The sequence below is a fragment of the Pleurodeles waltl genome, chromosome 1_1 (assembly GCF_031143425.1).
Source record: "Pleurodeles waltl isolate 20211129_DDA chromosome 1_1, aPleWal1.hap1.20221129, whole genome shotgun sequence".
NCBI lineage: Eukaryota > Metazoa > Chordata > Amphibia > Caudata > Salamandridae > Pleurodeles > Pleurodeles waltl.
In genome coordinates this window covers 301,425,239-301,447,015 of record NC_090436.1, presented here as the reverse complement: position 1 = coordinate 301,447,015, position 21,777 = coordinate 301,425,239, and the positions used below count along the sequence as shown (strand labels likewise).

The following is a 21,777-nucleotide window of genomic DNA, read 5'->3' as shown; positions in this document are numbered from 1 at the left end:
GCCAACTGCTCAGAATTTCTTTAATCCTTTCCTATGCCATCGAGTAGCGTCCGAACTTGCAAGGGAAGGGTCTTTCAATGGTAAGAGCATGAGCCTGTATCTGTGTTTTTTCCCTGACCATGTTCTTTCACTCCTTGGGACAGATTTATCAAGATTTGTGTCACCCTTGCACCATGCAAGGGAGTGCAAGGGTGACACAAAACCTAAATAAAATTTATCAAGCCACTAAAGACCACCTTGCGTGGTCCTGCGTTGCTTGATAAATCCAGAATAACGCAAGGCAGCACAAGCCGCTGCCTTGCATTTCTCTGCAGCACAGAGGCATGTCATGGATGGAGCTTGGGTGTTCTTACGCATCCACCCATGGATTCTGACACATTCCCTGATTTGCCAACACTGGTAGACCTGGGACTGTGTCAGAATTGTACGCCTCCCCACCAGAGGTGAAATGAGGAGAAATATCTCTATTTGTTCTCATTGTTTCCTCTTTCTAAGTGTGCTGCAGAATGAAAGAGATAGAAAGAGGAAAATGCATTTAAGGATTATTTGTATGCAGGAAGATTCCCCTTCCTGCACAAAAACCATCTTGCCTACAATGGAGGTACCCTTGCAATATGATGCAAGAGTGTCTGCGTTGACGATAGGCTTCCAAAAGTGCACCAGCACTAGGAAATGGCAGGAATGAACCAAATTATGTTAACTACAGTGCACTCCTTTTGTTAACTACAGTACACTCCTTTTGCACAGCAAGGTGGCTTGCTGCATTGTGCTGTGTGAAAGATTGATAAATATGTCCCTTTGTGTTTTGCGCTTTCATGTAACTGTTTATAAGAATAACTCCAGTCATATTTCTTAAAATTCCAACATAACCGGCTTTACTAGGTCTCTTAAATTTTCATTCTTGGCATTGGGGACTTACTCAATAAAAAACACTTTTTCACTTTTATGTTTATGATATTATTCGGTACTGATTCCAAGTCATAGAATTCATCATATGAGTAGTTCATGATGTATGTCTAGGTTGCCACTTTTACAGTCAAACAAATTGGTAAAACAAGATGTTTGTGTTCGTTTTGGAATAATGTATGACATGTAATTGAGCTGTCTTAATCATCCACTGGGTTCAGATGCTTTATTAATGTAATATTTAATTAGCAGTCTACAGTAACGAAGGATTCTGTCGTTATTGCTCTGGTTCTTCAAAGTGAGGCTCTGTTAAAAAAGGTATTAAGTTTTGAGGAGGCAGGTTTATGAGAGGTAAAGAAAAACTATTCTGTTCAATAGTATGTGTTCATCCTAGAACTGTTCACCAGTCTCCTACTTCTGCCGGCCCATTAACCTCTATTTTGTGTTTCTGGCTCACAACAGGTTCATGAAAGAAGTGTCCAGTCTGATTTCTTGCTCATTATACTGAAGGAGATTTTACAGAAGCGTTCTGACCTGCACATCATTTTAATGAGCGCCACGGTTGACAGTGAGAAGTTTTCCAAGTATTTCACATACTGCCCCATCATTAAGATTTCAGGAAGAACTTACCCCGTTGAGGTACATACTAGGCTTTGCTTGTTTTGTGCAACTTATTGCTTTTAAGTTTCTAAAAGTCTTCACCAGACAAGGGCACAGGTGCACCAAGCCCAATATTAAAGGATGTTCATCACAAACTTTAGCTGTGCATTGAAATGCTACAGCCTAAGAACTGGAAGAAACATACCCAAAGCTGGAAATGAAGGGGATCCATCTGGATCCAGCAGCTATTACTGAGCCGGATCTGTGCTGGCCCCAGTGAAATATTCTTTGCCCCGGTGTACTCACAGGACCACTGGTGTAAGAACAATTTTCATCGTAGGCATGCTGCCATATATGTTACGTCACTGAAGTTACAGGGCATGTGAAAAATCCAGGCATCACACAAATAACAAATATAGAAAATGGAGAGTGGTAAAAAAGCACTATGTACCTGGTGGGGCATTTTGAAGCACATTGTATCAAATATATTATTAAAACACGGTGTGGTAGCCAATTGTTGTGTACAAGAAACATCACCAACTAAAGTGTCTTGATTTGTTGTGATGCTGTTAAAATCTTCGTTTCCATCCCACTTCAGGATTGCAAAAGAAAGTGCTTCCTTGGTACTTTTCTAGCTGGCTAATATATTTTTAAATATGTGTATAGTTCAGTTACGGATATTTAAGTGTTGTGTTAGAAAAGAGTAGATATCTTACAGCCTTTTCTTGCACATCCCCTGCACCTGTGCAAGATTGTCATGTAATTCACTTCAAAATACACTGACTTTGCAGTCAGAGGAAGAAAAGTAAACACTATTTGCCATGTTGACTTAACCACAACAAGTGCATTAACCACTAGAGCTGTCATTATACCCAGCAAATGACTGTATATGCAGTAATTGTGTGAAGTGGCAACAGGAGACAGGAGAGCGGACAGGTAAAAGATCTGTGACCTCACGAGCCTTGACAGCCTTCAGTCTTGTATCTACACAGGCCTATTGTTTCTTGCATTCATTCGCTGCTTGTTTTCCTTACTGTGGCCATCCCCCCAGGGATACACATACATATGCCTTTTGATGGGCCCAGTCTCTTTCGCGAAAAGACCAATTCCGCTCTTCAGTGCTTTAACAAAAGCAGAGCCTCATCACATTAATTGGGCTTTTCTGCCACTGTCTGGTAGTTTCCTCTCCAGCCCAGGCACCTTTGAGGTTACTCCTGGGGGCTGGCGTATAGGCATTGCTAGGCCTGCCACAATTCCATAAATCACCCCAGTCCTTTCGGGGCAAAGGAAAGGGATCAGGCAGCCATTGGGCAGTTCACCAGCAACACAGTTCCTTTTGATCCTCCACCCCTGTGGCATCAGCCTCCAAGCCGCTTTAGGTTGCACTTAACAGCGCACAGCCACCCAATGGGAGGCAGGATTTATTTTCCTCAGTGGTGACCGGCCATTACATCTGACATACGGATCTCCTAGATTATCCAACCCCAACATTCCTTTCCGACCCACTTCAACTCCTTCCTACATCAGAGTGGCGTTAGGAGCAGCACCTACCCAACTTGTTGCAAGAGGTCAGTCTCTGTTGGTCAAATGGACCATCGAGAGGGCGTTGACCACAAAAGTGTAGGGATACTACTCCCACTTTTGCCTTTAACCGAAGGACAGGGGCCAATGACCTATTTTGGATCTTCACATTCTGAGCGCCTTCCTCTGGAATGACAAATTCAAAAATGTTCATTTTGGCCCAAGATCTCTCTGCTTTAGATCCAGATGACTGGGTGGTTGCCTTGGACATTCAGCATGCCTAATTTCTTGTGCCAGTCTGAAGGCCCGCAGACGCTACATGTGGCTTGAGGTAGGCCAGGAGCATTTTCAATTTATTGTACTCCACTTTGGCCTTACCAGTGCCTCTCAGGTGCTCTAAAAGTGATGGTGGTATTGTATTCACTGCCCATCTTTGAGGTCAAGGATACCAGCTGTCCTTTACCTCTTTGACTGGCTGTTGAAGGCTGACTCACCACTGGCAGTCGTGACCACTTCCAGATGACTGCAAACCTGCTTATATCATTTGAGTTCTCGATCAATCAGCCAAAGGCACACTCCTTTGCAGAGGCTTCCTTTTACAGGAGCTGTTTTGGACATGGTGCCATTAAAGGCCTTTCCTCCATCACAACAATTTCAGGACATTTGAGCTATGATCTTATGGTTTCAGCCTTGGGCCTGGATCTCTGTGAGAGGAGTTCTGGAGCTTTTGGACCTGATGGCCTCATGCATCCTGCTTGTCCGTTTCACCAGGTGGCATATGCAGGCACTGCAGTAGGTTCTGAAGTCTCAGTGGACCAAGCATTAAGGAACCTGTCGCATGTCATCCAGATTTCAGAGGAGACTGCACAAGACTCTGAGTGGTGGCTGCTAAACCGCAACATGACCAGCGGCAGGCCCATCTCTCTTCCCCTTCCAGAGTTGATGGTAGTGACGGATGTGTCCCTACTGGGCAAGGGCTGTCATCTAGATGAGGAGGAAATCGGAGGACTATGGTATCTAGTGGAAACACAGCTCCACATATCTGTTGTAAATCCAGGCCACTCGTTTGGAGTTGAAAGCTTTTCCTGAAGCCCATCAGGGGTAGGCTGCTACAGGCTCTGACGGACCACACAACTGTCATATGGAACTGAACAAGGAGGGCAGAGTGGGGTCCTGAGTCTTGTGCCAGGAGGCCTTTCTCCTCTGCAATTGGCTGAAGCATCAGGTATTTCTCTGATTTTGAACCACCTGTCAGGATCTTAAAAGAGCTTAGGTGGCACCTAGTGAATCACCAATGAAACAGGACATCTGATAGTAGGAAAAACCTTGGGTGGATCTTTTCACCATAGTCGGAAATGTGCTATGTCAAAACTTTGGAGTTTTCAAGAAAGCTCTGTCTAGGATACTCATTCAGGCAACAGTGGAGCACTGGGCTGCTATACTCCTATTTGCCACTGTCTCTCCTGGCCCAAGCTCTGGAGAAAATCAGGAACATCCATGCTCAAGTCATCCTAGTGGCTCCAGATTGGGCCAGGAGAGTGTGGTACCTGGAACTTCTGGGTATGACCATTTGTCCTCCGAATAAGTGTCTGCCATGTGAGGATTTCTTCTCGTAGCAGTAGTGCAGGTTTCTGCATCTGAGCCTGCGCATTCTACACCTCTATGCATGGAGATTGAACAGCAGCAGCTGAGTGCGTTTGACCTGCCACTCTATGAGATTCCTCTGCACCATTTTTATCTGCATTTTTTAATGCCTTCTAAGTGCAGGCGTTAAAAAGAGGCTACCATTGATTACAATGGGCCTCTGGGTGCTTTGCAGGATTAGCGTCATAATTTGTGATACTAGTCCTGCAAAATGCCGGACTAGCATCACAAATTATGATGCTAGTCACCCTAACTACCACCATGGTGCACCATATTAAAAATACGGCGCTACCATCGTGGCGTTATGGGTGTGCTAAGGGGCGCAAGAAACGTGGCGCTGACCTAGGTGCAGCACTACTTTTCAATAATATGCCCCTAGGTATCTTCCTACACAGTCCATTTATTGGACACATTTGTGTCCTTGTGTGTTGTCCGCAACACAGATCCCTTATGAGCCAAACTGTTGGATGTATTGCTTTTTGTTTTATCCTTGGCACAAACTGGCCTTGCTTTAGGCACTCTTAAAGTTTATTGTGTTGGTTTTATTGACCTTTTTGAATTTGCTGGATCGACCATCCTTGTTTATGTCCCCGGTTGTGATGCATTTTATTAAAGGTTTGACACCCTTTTATTTCTACCAAACAATTTGTGATGGCACAATAAGACCTCAGCTTGGTCCTGACTTTCCTTAGCCCCTTGAGTGCCTCCCTGGTGCGGGTCACAACCAGTGGCAGACACCAGGGAGGATTTTTTTTTTTCAAAAACACCCCAGGAGACACAGAAGATCTTCTGTGTCTCCCCTGGGCCCCCACCCGCCCCTTTGTGATGTCACTGTTTTGACGTCCCGACATTCGAGAAGGCCTCGTTTGAAAGGAGAGACTCTCCCCTTTCAAACGAGGCCTTACTGAACAGGTTTCCTGGCCCTCGATCGCAGCACAGCTGGACCACTAGACACCAGGGATTTCACTTGGGGGAGGGGGCCGACCCCCTCGGCAAACGGGCTGGCCCGCCCCGAGGGCATTTAAAAAAAAAAAAAAAAAAAAGGTAGGTGTCCCCTGAAGGGGGCTCAATCGTGCCCTCCCAGGGGCTAAATAAAAAAAACAAAAAAAATTGACAGGGGGTCGCATGCGAGCAGGGTTACCCCCTGTGGGGCAATCATTTTTTTTAGTAGTTGTATGGTTTGCCTTGGGGCCATTATGGCCCCCCAAGGAAACCATACAACTACAAAAAAAAAATATATATATATATAGATATAGATATAGATATATAGATCACGACCTCTCTCTCCCTCCCTCCCTCTCTCTCTCTCCCTCTCTCTCTCTCTCTCTATATATATATATATATATATGTCACTTTTGTCAATGCATGTGTGGTTTCCCTGGGGGCTGCGATCGGCCCCCCAGGAAAACCGGACCCACATATAATATATATTTGCCACCAGTTGTCTTGCAGTTGCAGCTTGCATCTTCAAAGCAATGCATACTTCAACTGACGCGTTTCAACTGTAGCTTTTAGGCAGCAATAAAAAAGTCAAGTAAGTCTTGTGATTATGTTTCTGCTACAAAAGGATCAGACTTTTGTCTAGTGGCAGTTTTGATGCCATAAAGTAGCGCAGATGGTTTATATGCCTACTGCAAAGAGCAAATCTGTATTTTATGTAAATAGCTGAGTACATTAATAAAGTCAGCCATTACCTGCGCTATAATACAAATGAAATGTATGTGCGGGGGGTGGCTAGGGAGAGATGAAGGGCACTTTTACTGGGTGGTAGTGAGGGAATCCAAGGAGGACATGGGAGTGGCGCTAGGGGTGCTAAAGACTGTGACGATTGGTATGTGACAGGGTGTTTTTTGAGTGTCTTGAAAGAACGTGCTGATTGAGAGAAAAAGCGAAGGAAAGGTGACCTCTACTGTTGCACGTATCACACACACACACACCCATCCACCAGCAATTGTGTGACTGTCTACGTAGTCTAGTGTTTTAGGGCAACAGTTTAGCCAGTAGCAGAGATGGCATTCCGTTGGATGACTGCTGCTCAAGCCCTCACTCGGGTTATAGAGGAGCGCTCTGACATAGGATCAGAGACTGAGACAGCAGATACTGAGACAGCATCTGAGGGATAGGACAATGGCGCAGACTCGGGGAGTGATTTTTCAGTCAGAGGAGTCCCATTCGATAGCTCCTCTTCCAGTAATTATGAGGGCGGTGATGAGGGCAGTCCTGCTGTCCCTTCGCAAGCACAGTCTGTGCAACGAACAATAGCAGGTTAGCCCAACCCAGAGAGCAGGTGCATACGGCGGCAAGCACAGAGAGAGAGAGAATGCTCTCTTGGATGCTCCCCAATTTAGTTCAGCCCCATATTCCACCGCCCAAATCGTATTGTGGAGACATCAAAATTATCTATCACAAAACAAACTGGTTTTGTAAGGCAGGCACCTATGTTTTTGGACCTGGGCTCGGCAGCCATATAGGGAAACATACTAAACCCAGACATTTCTGGAAACTGGACATCCAGTGGAGTCCACAGAGGTGTGACTTGTTTGGATTCCCCCAAGTTTTCTTACCTAGAATACCCTGCAAAGCTGAAATGTTGAATAAAAACTCTATTTTTTCGCATGTCTGTCACACAAACTACAGGCATATGCTGCGATCCACAAAATTCCTACCACCCAGTGTTTCCCCGTCTGTCCTGATAAAACCACTACCCCATTTGAGTGCCTGTATCTAGTGCCTGCGTCAGGAATGGGTCACCCCAGGGTCAACAGTTGCCCTCATGTAAGGACCAACATTGACCGTTGTGTTATCTATTCCTGTCGCGGGCACTAGGCCTACCCACACAAGTGAGGTACCATTTTTATGGGGAGACTTGGGGGAACCCTGGGTGGAAGGAAATTTGTGGCTCCTCTCAGAATCCAGAACTTTCTGTCACCAAAATGTGAGGAAAAAGTGTTTCTTTGGCCAAATTTTGAGGTTTGCAAAGAATTCTGGGTAACAGAACCTGGTGAGAGCCCCACAAGTCACCCCATCTTGGATTTCCCTAGGTGCCTAGTTTTGAAAAATGGCAAGGTTTGGTAAGTTTCCCTAGGTGCCGGCTAAGCTAGAGGCCAAAGTCCACAGCAAGGCACTTTGTGAAAAAAAAAAAAAAAAACAGGTCTGTTTTCTTTGGGAGAACGTGATGTGTCCACGTTGTGTTTTGGGGCATTTCCTGTCGCGGACGCTAGGCCTACCCACACAAGTGAGGTACCATTTTTATCGGAAGACTTGGGGGAACGCTGGGTGGAAGGAAATTTGTGGCTCCTCTCAGATTCCACAACTTTCTGTCACCGAAATGTGAGGAAAAAGTGTTTTTCTGGCCAAATTTTGAAGTTTGCAAAGGATTCTGGGTAACAGAACCTGGTGAGAGCCTCACAAGTCACCCCATCTTAGATTCCCCTAGGTGTCTAGTTTTAAAAAATGCACAGGTTTGGTAGGTTTCCTTAGGTGCTGGCTGAGCTAGAGGCCAAAATCCAAAGCAAGGAACTTTCCTAAAAACAGCTCTGTTTTCTTTGGGGAAATGTGATGTGTCCACGTTATGTTTTGGAGCATTTCCTGTCTCGGGCGCTAGGCCTACCCACAGTGTAAAAAATACATCGATTTGAGAAATGCCCTGTAATTCACATGCTAGTATGGGCAACCCGGAATTCAGAGATGTGCAAATAACCACTGCTTCTCAAGACTTTATCTTATGCCCATTTTGGAAATACAAAGGTTTTCTTGATACCAATTTTTCACTCTTTATATTTCAGCAAATGAATTGCTGTATACCCGGTATAGAATGAAGACCCATTGCAAGGTGCAGCTCATTTTTTGGCTCTGGGTACCTAGGGATCTTGATGAACCTACAAGCCCTATATATCCCCGCAACCAGAAGAGTCCAGAAGATGTAACGGTATATTGCTTTAAAAAATCTCACATCGCAGGAAAAAGTTACAGAGTAAAACGTGGAGAAAAATTGCTGTTTTTTTTAGCTCAATTTCAATATTTTTTTTATTTCAGCTGTTATTTTCTGTAGCAAAACCTTTTAGGATCTACACAAAAGACCCCTTGGTGAATTCAGAATTTTGACTACTTTTCAGAAATGTTTAGCTCTCCGGGATCCAGTATTGGTTTCACACCCATTCCTGTCACTAACTGGAAGGAGGCTGAAAGCACAACAAATAATAAAAATGGGGTGTGTCCCAGTAAAATGCCAAAATTGTGTTGAAAAATGTGGGTTCTGATTCAAGTCTGCCTGTTCCTGAAAGCTGGGAAGATGGTGATTTTAGCACTACAAACCCTTGGTTGATGCCATTTTCAGGGGAAAAACCACAAGCCTTCTTCGGCAGCCCTTTTTTCCTATTTAAAAAAAAACACGAAATCTTCGCTGTATTTTGGCTAATTTCTTGGTCTCCTCCAGGCGAACCCACAAACTCTGGGTACCTTTAGAATCCCTAGAATGTTGGAAAAAAGGATGCAAATTTGGCATAGATAGCTTATGTGGACAAAAAGTTATGAATGCCAAATTGCGAACTACTCCAAATAGCCAAAAAATGGCTCAGCACTGGGGAGGGGGGAAGGCCCAGCAGCTAAGAGGTTAAGTGTTCCCTTTCCAACTAGTGCGCAGCCACTTGCTTCACCTTCTAACTCTGAAAACAGCCTTTTTCATTGCGGTCAAAAGGCTACAGGCTGCCTTATAACGCCTTTTTTCTTTGACAAGCTGATGCTGAGTACCAGGGCAGACTTCTTGACGACAGTAATAACTAATTTTCACATTGGGAAATCCATCACCTTTCCAATGTTCTTTGCTCCATCCCACCCCTCAAAAGAGGAAGAGTCTCCATCAGCTGGATGCCAGGAGAGCTCTCAGCAGTTATACTGATAGCACCAAAGACCATCAAATGGATTATTAGTTCTTTGTTAAATTCTCTGGGGCAAGGACAGGCAAGGTAGTGCAAAAAATGATTCTTTCACAATGGATAGTCCTCTGCTTTAAAACCTTCTACTAAATGGCCAAGAAGCACAGCCTAAAGGGTTGAGGGCTCATTCCATTGCGCCCAAGGCTGCTACCAGTGCGTTCTGCTAGTTCACGACATAGGCGTTAGTGAACATGTTCACAAATCACTACTACCTAGACAGCCATGTCCGACAGGAAGGTTATTTCACTCGCTCAGTCCTGCAGGACCTTTTGGTATGAGTCCACTCCACAGGCCCTACACCATTGAAGGTGCTGCTGTGGCATATCTTCTAAAGGTGAAGAATCTGTGGTTAAAAGTGTCCATCAGAAGAACAATTTGCTTGCCTTCGGGAATTCTCTTTCTTGTGGATGCTGTGTCTAACTTCAAATTCCTCACTGCCTTCTCCCCTTCCCGTTCTGTGGGATGTTCTCCTTTTCTCATCTAAATAGGTCTCAAATTAGAGATCTACACATTGGTATGCCAATTGGTTTTGATGCTCAGCATCCGAGGGTACGAAAAGAGTCAAATAAGAAACTGACAATGGCGTGCCGGCTCACTCCATCACTTATGGGGCAGAACGAACACAATGTGGAGCTGCACAACACCACCTAGTAACTTGTTCTTCCCAATCTAATATTAATCAACCATTCCTTATTGAAACTGCAGCCCACGTACATCAAAGAGCCACTGACACTGCTGATTCATCAATAATCTAACTGTAATCATATGCACACCATTTATTTTCTGAGAATCAAGATGCAGTGGTGCATAGTAAATGATACAACTCATAAAGTTTTGCACTGCACAACTTGGATGCTCAGCTATTGGATGAACTTCTGTGTAGTTCCATGGCATTCCTTTACCAAGTATATGCTCCAACGAACACAAACAACAGTCTGTTTAGCTCTATTAATTCCACACTGCGAACTGCCATTAAGGCTCTTAATTGGCAATCACACACATTGGAATTACAAGTTGTTTTTTTATAATCTTCTGCTGCTTGTATTTCTAGCCTGAGCATCAAACTAAACAACATTTAACACAGAGCTAATAGCTAATGATGATATTACCATTGAAGAAGAACAACGTATTGATAAACTCACCCCAACTTCCAAACTATTAAGGAGGAATGAATAGAAGAGACTGGAGATGCAAACAGAGTCTGAACAGAAATACTACCTTTAAAAAATAGTTAACCTTCTAAGGGACAAGCTCTGGCTGATGTTCCAGATAGGAAAACTGAAAACTCGGCAAAATCACAATATTACAGATAAATTAAACCAGTCAGTTGCCCCCTGTCCTGTATCATTAGATCCTGTCACTAAACATTTTAAGGCCCATATTTATACTTTTTGACGCAAACCAGCGCCGGCGCTGGTTTGCGTCAAAAGTGTTACTGCTGGCTAACGCCATTCCTACGCGCCATGTGGGCGGCTTATTTAAGGAATGACGTTAGCCGGCGCTGCGGACTGGTCTGAGTAAAAAAAAAAGTGACTCAAACCATGCAGCGCCGGCGTAGGGGAAAATGGGGGTTGTGCGTCAAAACATGGTGCAAGTCAGGTTTGAGGCAAAAATCATGCCTCAAACTGGACTTGTGCCATTATTTGACGCACAACCCCCATTGAAATGACTCCTGTATTAGTAAAGACAGGAGTCATGCCCCCTTGCCCAATGGCCATGCCCAGGGGACTGCTGTCCCCTGGGCATGGTCATTGGGCACAGTGGCATGTAGGGGGGCCCAAATTAGGCCCCCCTTGCCACTTTAAATTTTTTTTAAAAAATACTTACCTCAACTTACCTGGGATGGGTCCCCCCATCCATGGGTGTCCTCCAGGGGTGGGCGAGGGCGGCAGGGGGTGTCCCTGGGGCAGGGAAGGGCACCTCTGGACTCCTTCCATGGTCAGAGACCATGGAAGTGAGCCGACAGGTCTCTTAACGCCTGCCCTGACCCAGGCGTTACAAAACGGCGCACATCAGGCTGTGCGCCATTTTTTAAGGCCTGCCCCCTCTTGTGCGTCAAAATGACGCTGGAGTATAAATAAGGCGCACAGGCCTTAAAGTCATTTTTTGGGCGGGAACGCCTACCTTGCATGTCATTAACGCAAGGCAGTTTCCCACATCCAAAAATGACGCACACTGAGGAATTTTGACGTCCGCGGGCTCGGGTGTCAAAGTTTAAATATGGTGCACGGTTTGCGCCGAATGTACGTCAACATTTTTGACGAACATTCAGCACAAACAGAGTATAAATATGCCCCTAAGACAGAAAGAGCTGACCATCCTACGGTCTTAGTGGCTATTCTAAGGTGGACTGGCGATTGTGCCAGTCATAAAGTACATTTAACACAATCAGTTGTTCAAACAGCCAACTATGACTCAGCAAAGAAACTTTGCAAATCATACCACAGGTAATCACAAACTAACGACTAAAAGTGACAACAACATATAAAGCAATTCAATTAGCCAGTGGAGTATCAGTTAGTACTACTTTCAATTCCGATGTTGGCAAAAAAGTCACTATAAGGCACTGAGCTTCTGTTCACCACAGTACAAGGGCCTAGTGAGGCATCCCAAGGCTTAACACCACAAAATAGTAATGCTTCAGAGCACAAAGAGGCATAAGGGCCAGAAATCACTCTAAACTATAATTGCGTCCCTGGCTATCCTCTGGCATGTGATTCTGACTCTAATTCAATGCTTATTTGTGTACCAAAGTATGTATCATGAGTCAAAGAAGATATCTTAAAGAACAGTCTTTGTCTTTTATCTTATGTTCCGGGCCCATCATCATTAAAATCACAAAATATTCCAAGCATGAACTTTGTGTCCATATCCTCCTGTTCCGGATCTGAGACTACCCAAGTTATTTGGAGGTCGTCTGAAATTGAACATTTAGCCTACGGCTTCAAGGATGAATTTGCCAACTAAGGAATTAGCTGGCGTATTTCTACTTCTTTCGCGCCAAATTTGCGTCATATTTTACACAAATTTGGTGCAAAACTAACTCCATACATACCTACCTTGCGTCAATGAGATGCAAGGTAGGTGTTCCTGTGCAAAAAATGACTCTATGGCCTTGGTGCCATATTTATCCCCCGAGTTAAAATCATGCACAGGGGGGAGGAGTGGTCAAATAATGGTGCATAGCTTGCTTTGACCATTATTTAACACCTGGGTTAGGGCAAGTGTTAGGGCACCTGTGGGCCTATTTCCATGGTGGAACACCATGTAATAAGCCCACAGGTGCCCTCCCCAGCCCCCAGGGACACCCCCACCCACACCAGAGGGACAGTGGAGGATTGGGGGGGGCATCAAAGGTAAGTACAGGTAAGTATTTGTTTTTTTTAAAGTGCCATTGGGGGCCCGGAAATGGGCCACCCTACATGGCACTGGGTGAAATGGCCATGCCCATGGGACAATGGTCCCCTGTGCTGGCCATTGGGGTGAGGGGCATGACTCCTATCTTTTCTAAGACAGGAGTCGTGGTATGGATGGTTTTGCGTCAGAAAATGACTCTAGGCTGGTTAGTCTTTTTTTTTTTTTTTTTTAAATCTAACCTGCCTAACGTAATTTTTTGTTGCAAAACCACCTTCTCCCATACCGCCACCCCCACCCGGGTAACATAATTTTTTTATGCTAGCCTACCCTTTGTGCCGGCTTGCACCATTCCTTAAATATGGTGCCCGGCTGGCACTCAAGAATGGTGCAAGCTGGTGCAAAACTTTTTGATGCAAAACTGCGTTAGTGCAGTTTAGCACCAAAAAGTATAAATATGCCCCTAGGTTGTGTAAAAATGAGACAGATAAATAAGCATTGTCCTTTCGAAATATCACATCATGGATAGATGCTGGATGGCGATATGGCATGGTGCCTGACATGTAAGGCCAACACATTATGATTGATACAGTATGTGCCCCCGTACCTCGATTGAGACCTTCCTTAATATGCTAAGCACAATTCTACTGGAAGCCCCACTGGGGTTCACTGTCCTGGGCAGAGACTTCAATGGCCACCTGCCTCTACCCATTTTGGTAGATATCCTAAGTAGTACAGGCCTCACAGACTTATGGAGGTACCCTAGGCAGGATTGGGGCAATACCTTTTCAGGGCACATAGATCTTTCTCATATCTAGACTACTTGCTGGTACCCAGGTCAAACCTTGGCCACATTAACAGAATATTGTGTGTGTGTGGACTCTTGGGTCGCTCACTTTTCAAGCTTCAGATTTCGGTAGATCTCTTTTGACTTCATACAGATGGCGAGTGAGTTCTTGGTGGCTTAAAAAAACGTGATGTCCATGATTTCTTAGCCAGCAACATGACAGTGTTTTGAGATAAATAAATGTACAGTGGAGCCACCATTGGTGATGTGGGAGATATACAAAGCAGTGATTAAAGGGCATATTATTGTGACCTCACACTACCACCAACTCCACCAGAAGGAATTTGCCCAACACGTGTCAGCTGTAGAGTAATATGAGAGGGAATATAGGACACCTACTCAGATGAGATTGTCCATAGGCTCCAGCAAGCAAAGCTTCAGTACACCCAAATAAGAATGAATCAGGCTAAAAAAACATGGCATGCAGAGCAGAGGAGGGTTTATGAAAAAGGTGATAAAGCGGTCATGTTGATACACTGGCTGTCAAAGAGGAATGATGAGGATAAACACATTGCTGAAATAATATAGGGGGATTGCACCATTCCCTCTCAGCCACCGGTTATAGCTAATGAATTTACATATTACTATGATGGTGAGTTTTGAGAGTCCACCCATTACCAGTGGATTAGTTAAATAGATAATAAAAAGTTGAAAACCTACTTTTATATCCAAGTATGAGATTTCGATCTTGCAACTTGTTATGATTTGTAATATGAAATTAGTACTCTGATTCAAGATGATGAATCCAAGTGTATTTATTGGTGCCCATTTGGCCAGAAGATCAAGGACATTTGTTGATGTCCTTTTTGTACAAAGATTTGTAGACTTTTGAACGGACAGCCGACACGTGTTTCGGCCCCTATGGTGGATTCACTTGGGGCTTTTTCAAGGCTGTAAAATATGTGTAATGGTGAGATTACTAATGAGAGTAATCTCAGAGCAAATAAATTTAGTTGTGCGTGCACTGCAATGTGGTGTAGATAGAAAAGATACCTGAATGTACCCTGTGAGTTGAATATAGTTGTGAAATAGGAAGAAGATAAGTTGCTTAGCCTGTGGAAGAAAGTATCAAAAAGATCCAAGACAAATATTTGTGACCCGATTTTCAATTGATGTTGTCAATGAGTCATCCATGTTACGGTAAGAAGGCGATTAGTAATATTCGTTGCTAAGTGTTAGTAGTTCATGCGCCTATACGTTTGCTGCCTCATTAGCAGAACTGATACTGGCAAGAGATAGTTAATAGTGTTGCTTAATGTGTATGCATTAGCATAGAAGAAGAAGAAGTTTATTGAAAGGGTTAATCAAAACAATCACAATTCAAGCATACGTCCAACATAAATACTTAACATACTTACTAGATAAATTAGAAGCTCTTAAAAACATAATTTGCTTATTTGAAACTAAATCATATCATGATGTTAAATTATACGTAACTAAAACCTGCTCTGCTAATTTCAACCTTGTTCTTAATCTTGATTTTCTTACTCCCATATTAAAGCTGCACTGTTAGTTGCAAAAAATAAAATTCAGGGAATATCCTTACATAATTAACACTAAGTCATACCTTGACTAATTTGTGGCTGCAGTTAACCGTTTAAAACTCTTGTAACACCAATTAATAAACCATGCACTCTCGGCTTACTAGAGTTTATTCTGTAGTTCTTTTTGGTGTTCCATAAATTTTGTCCCTCGACAAGAATATGGGATTGAGAAACCGCTAAGCCAACTGATAATTGCCGGCCTACATGAGCGTATATTTAATGACCTGAGGATCTTTTTCAAATACAATATCCTGAGGCCTAGCAAAGCCAGGCACACGCAAAAAAATGTGTTCTAATGACTCAAATCTGTACTCACACAGTCGGCAAAAGTGTGTCTGTACTTGTTGTCTCTATAAAGGGACCATGTCTTTCGTTTCCATCAACCCGAATCGAAAAAGCATAAACCGATGTTTCAATGACTGGTTGAAGGATGCTACTAGATATTCCTGAGCCCGTAAAGTTTTATATGATGTTAAAACAGACCATGCATGCTGTCTTCTTGCCAGTTTATGTTTATCAGAAATTAGAGACTTCATTTTAGTGACAGCATTTGCCTTCTGATAAAACTCCCCTTTGCCCTGGTTCCGCTCCCAAGCATCTCGCAAGCCTAGCACATTAATGCAATTGTTTAAGTGATGACCCCAAGTGCCTTTATCGTTGTAACACTGTTGCTCCTCGATTTCAATCCAACATAGATTATTAATGGTACCAGTCTCTGCTGCACGCATTCTCCAGCATAGTTTGATGAAGGCACATTTACTCTGACCTGGGCTGGAGATGCTGGTAGTGGAATCAGAAAACCGATTTATAGGCCTTTGTCTGTACTCGATTGAAGAAAACTGCCTCCTTCTCCAGCATAATTTCAGCTCCGTAGGTGACGGTAGGCATTAGCTGTGCTGCCATGACAGAAAGCAGTTGAGTGTATGACGGGCAGTTAAATTTTTGTTTTAATACTTTGAAGCCATAGGTCAATGAGTGGGCTTTGGCCTGAGCGACAGCAAGCTGTGATTTGAAAGACAAGAGGTGATCCATAGTAAATCCCAAGTATTTATATGTGGGGTGACCTCCAACTGGGTTCCGTTTAAGAACCATGAAACAGATTTAAACTTCTTATCAACCAGGCGGACAACCTTTGTTTCACTCAAATTCAGGTCCAGACCTTGTTTTGTTATTATTATTATATATATATATGTGAAGTGCATCAATGCTATGCTGTAATCCGACTGGTGTTTAGCTGAGTAAAACTATGTTGGCTGCATACTGTAACCAAGCTATTCCTTCCCTGGCCAGTATTGGTGGATGACTATTTACGGGTGCAAGGGCCTCAGCTAGGTCTGCAAGATATAAATTGAACATCGTGGGAGCTAGTACACACCCTTGTTTTAATCCTTTTGCTGTTGATATTCTGTTGGTAAGGTGGCCGCCCTCCCCGATTTTTACTTCTGCCCAAGTGCCCGTAAACAGATCCATCATTGCATTAAAAAGGCTGCAGGGTAAGCCCCAGCCTTTCAGTTTCTCCCCTAGACGGAGTCTTGGTACACAATCAAAAGCTATCTTCAGGTCAATAAAACATGCAAATAACCTTTTGTTCTTAAGTCTGGCTTTGTTTCCCAGAAGGGCCAGGGCAGCCAGGTTAGTGATAGCTCCCATGCCTGTCTGACATTGTGGAATTAGATGCCTATCATAAATCCATTCCGCAAGTTGTTGCAGTAGACAGGCTGCATAGAGTTTTGCTTCCACATCTATCAGAGCTATTAGCCTTTGAGGGAGTTGCTGGATTTCCTGTTTTGTATATTGAATGAATAATGCTACTTTTCCATGCTTCTGTTAGCCCCGTAGTGCACTGGAGGACATTAAAAAGCAGCGCCAGATAGTAAGCCCAGTATGAGGGGTTCCCTCTGAAAAGGGCATTCGGAATACCCTTTTGGCCAGCTGCCCCTTCCAGTTTTAGTTTCTTAATAAGACTAGTCAGCTTTTCAAAATCTATATTCATTAGTGCATATTTTTATTCGTTATCAGATAGGAATAAATCAGTCTGCGTTGTCACTCTGAAGTCATAGTTTGTCTTACCTAAGTTACCAGCTGCCTGAATGGCCTCCTCCTTCACGTGGTGAGAACATTGTTTGTACTTGGGCTTCCCATGTAGCTGCATCAATACCTGTGTTCATGTGTCAAATTTTTTCCCTGATTTAATCAGTTTATCGGTTCCCAGAACTATTTATTTTTCAGTTTTTTAGACATGAGTAGCTTGGTTCACAAGTCCTCATGGTATCTCTGTTTTGCCGTCCAGCAATTTTTCTTGTATTTGGCTCTAAGGTTAGATTTCCTGCCCCATTGTATGTCTTTTCGGACTTTTTTTGATTCTCTTGAGACTTGATTTTTCTGATAACACAGTGCGTTGTTATACAATAGCTTTTCTGTTCCGCCACTCTTAACTTTGTTGTTTGCCTCTGTGACCGAAATTGAGAGACGTTTTTTGATGGAAAATTTGTTAATTAGGGAATTGATCAAATGCTTCCAAGCTGTCACTCGTTCTCCTGGTAGATGATCTTTTTGTTCCCGCTTTTTTTATGTTTCTTTGAGCTCTTCAAGTGTACCTGCATTGCGGTGCACTTCTTCCATTACTTTGCCTAGACCATGTCCCTTCCATTTACATTTTTTTATATCATAATTCACTGGAGCAGAAATTATGATGTTTGCTGAGGGGAGCCGATTCCATTCATTCCTGATCTTAATAAGTTGTGGGAAATGATCGCTCTCAGTGCGTTGTTGGATCCTGTATGCCAAGATCAGTGACAGTGCGGTTTCGTTTATTAATGTGAAGTCGATATTAGATTTTTTGGTACCACTTGACAAGGTTACTTGTGCAGATGAAGCATCCTCGGGGAGGCAGCACAAACCCAAGTTATCAAACTTTGTATTCACGTATGTTCCGTTGAGGTGTTTTGTGCTGCCCCTTCTCAAATCTAGGTTGAAATCACCAGACACAATAAAAATTGCGTTCTTGTTTTGCTACTGTAGCACGTTTATAATGCTGATCAATGTTTCCATATTTTCACTGTTTTGTGTTTTATTTGGGTGAATGTATACATTGATCAGTAGCAAGGTTCTGTTGTTATCTGATGAAACCCGATGTTCCAACTTTATTGGTAGCAGCCATTCGATTCCCAAGTCAATCTGTTTATCACCCAGTTGATTTTCGTAGAGCAGTATGTTGTGAGGCCCCCCTTGGGGTGTCCATGTTTTTGAGGTTGTTTTGCCGAGACATCCGTCCCAGTAAATCCGGGAATTTGTATCGGCTCCATACACCATGTTTCCTGCAACATGATGATTTCAAACTGCTGTAGGAAACTTAGAGCCGCCTCATCAGTGACCAGATTTTTTAGACCATGAGTATTCCAGGAACATATATTGATGTTTTCTGGATTTTCATCAGGACCAATTATGACTATTGTCGTTTGAGTGTTGCCTTCAAACCTGTTTGACTGTCGAGGGCATACCAATAAAAACCTGTTGGTACGTACTCGATGAAGCAGGCTTTGGTGCTTTACTATTGTTAGGTGTTCCCGTCTGCTTGGGGAAGTTTCTACTCCCATGGCCCCTTTTAAAATCAAGCCGCTTTTCTTTTGTTCCATAATCAAAAGATTGGGGTATCGAAGCGGTTCTAATTTTTGCAAAACAATGCCCCATGCACTAAACGTTTCTTGATGTGCTAAAATTTGGTCAATAAGGGCAGACGTAGCCCAAGATGTCGGTGTTGCCTCTTTGTCTTTATTTTTGGGATGTGGCGTAAACTCAACGGTCATCAGTTCTGTTGTAGAAATATGTGCCAGGGGCTGAATTGCTTTTATTAACTTCAATATGGTGCCTCTATTTAGAATGTCAAATGCCCCCTTCGAGTCATAGCAAGGGATTAGAAGTAGTTTATTATCCTTTAAAACCACTTTATCGTGCGATGTCTGGTGTCCTGGAATTCTTTTTTGTGCCGCACTGTTTAAGCACTTGTCTGACAAGGTATATTGACTTTGGTCTGAAATCTGTTTGTTGTTTCCCACAGACTGGTTTATTTGTGATCGTGTTATGTTCAGTGCTTGCACATTGGGTGTTATATTCCCCAATTTTGACAGTTTCCAGCCTGCCATTAACCCACTGAATTCCCTGTTCTGGGCACTGGCAGATTTGCTTTTTTCCCTGTGGTTCTCTTGAGGCCACCTCACCATACGTGGGGCTACCGCCCCGCTCACCTTTGGAGACAGGTCTTTTAGGGGACTGCTTACTGTTTTATTACTATTATCTGTTCTTCCTAATTCCTTACTGTTCTGCTTTCCCTCTTATCTCATAACCAAGCTTACAGAACCTCTCTGGAATCACTTCTGAGTTTAAAGAAGACATTTATTGTTGTTAATTCCCCACCCACAAGTTCCTGAGAGACGAAATTAGTAGATTGGAAGCACACGTTCAAAAGTAGTCGCAGCAATGAAAGCAAAATATATCAAAGTACTACTCAGTTGCAATGTACACAGCAAATAGATGTGATTATATTATTATAGTATAACTGCAAAGCATAAAAGTCAAATTCATCACCGTATGGGCAAGGCGGTAGGGCCTATATTCAGCTTCATCTTTCTGGGGTCTGCAAGTTGATGACTCCGGTCAACTGCGAGAAAGAGATTCTCCACCCAAACGGGAGACGGGCAACTGACGTCTAGTTCCCGTCTGAAGTCAAGCAGATTCAAATCTAACTCACTGTAGCCCAGAGTCATCCTTAAAAGCAAACTCAGTGTGAGAGCCGAAGAACATTGGAGAGGGGCCAGTTCTCCTGAGCTCCTCGTTCTCAGACTGGATTGCGAGGTAAACACAAAATCTACTTGCTCTTATCAGCTGAGGTCTGGTGTGAAGAAAACAGCTTGGTCCATCTTGTGGAAAAACACAGCTTGGAAAAACACAGACATCTGCAATGTCTCAACTGCAATGTCTAACTCCACGTTAAAGCCAATAGGCAGCTAACCTAAATATCAAATGTAATGTCTAATGTCATGTCAAAGCCAATAGGCAGCTAAGCTGAATATCAAATGTAATGTCATGTCAAAGTCAATAGGCAGCTAACCTAAATATCAAATGTAATATCTAATATCATGTCAAAGCCAATAGGCAACTAAACTGAATACAGAATGTAATAGCTAATGCCATGTCAAAGCCAATAGGCACCCGACCTGAATACAGAAGGTAATGGCTAATGCCATGTCAAAGCCAATAGGCAGCTAAACTGAACAAAACATATAATGTGCTACTGGTGAACATTGAGCAACTAATATGCGCAGTGATGAAACACACAGTCATTGGTCAAACACAATTAATAGCATCACACTTACTCTGCAAGCCATTAAATTTAGCAAATTATTTCCATATATTACATTGCTGGACCCCCTTTGGTTTTTTTTTCCGTGCTTTCCTTTGGCATTTCTTTTCCCTTTTTGTAAGAGAGGTTTCCTCCACTATAGAATTAATAACAGCTGATTCCTTCAATTCGCCCATGGTTGGGCTTATTGCTTGTGTGCTGGGGTGTGGTCTTCCCTCTATGTTACTCTGATTCCTTTCCGTTCCAGAAGGACAGTTTTCCCTGAGATTAATGCTTTCATGAGGGGGATCCTCCACATTTTGTGTGCTTTCCTTGTTCACTTGGGTTCCGAGGGCCTTGTCCCCATTACTGCCTAAGTGATCTTGAGTTTTAGGGTCTGGCCTTTTACCTCTTTCAAGATGTCATTTAACATTTCCAGGGTTCTTTGTGAGTTCTCACCTATAGTGGCACACTGACATGTCACCTGCTGGGTGTAGGAGTGTGTTTGAGCCCTCTTTATTAGATTGTTCAATGTTTGAAGCTTGTTGTCAATGCTCACAATGTAGACAGCCAGGATATTAAGTAAGTCTACCTGAGTATCTTGTTTGTTGGCTTGAAATTGAATGGCTGCCGACATCGCGTCCATTGTTGATAGCAGAGCCTTCCACGAATCTCCTGATGTTAATGGGTCTCCGTTTGGTTTGGTCCCCATTTTGTGGACCCCTGGGGCGTCGGATTCCTGTTGTCGCTCCTTTACCGCGACTACTTAAGTTACGTGCGTGTCAGGTGTTGGTGAGGTTATTATTTTTCAAAGTGAGTAATCTTTCCTTGGTGAGCTTGAGCTGCAGATGGGACTCAATTTTGTTTTGTTATTTACGATCTGTGTGTCTGGTTGTATGTCGGGACAAATATCTGAGAGATATAATACTGGATTTTCCTCTATTATAATGCAGTCAGTGTCATTATCTTGCAGAGGGTGTTTGGGATATGAGGTGCAGCACAAACTCTCCCCCCAGTTGTTCCAGTTGCACAGATTTAAAGTGGAAAAGGTGTCATTTTGGTAACATCTGTGAATTTCTGCATTTATTG

General features: G+C 43.3%; 1 protein-coding gene across 1 annotated transcript in view; it reads left to right on the top strand.

Moving 5' to 3' along the window:
• The window catches only part of DHX29 (DExH-box helicase 29), a 935,315-nt gene that overhangs the window by 577,799 nt on the left and 335,739 nt on the right, over positions 1-21,777 (top strand). The window contains exon 13 of the mRNA XM_069222079.1: positions 1,369-1,545. Coding sequence (XP_069078180.1) covers positions 1,369-1,545 — 177 coding nt within the window. The remainder of the gene's footprint in view (positions 1-1,368; positions 1,546-21,777) is intronic.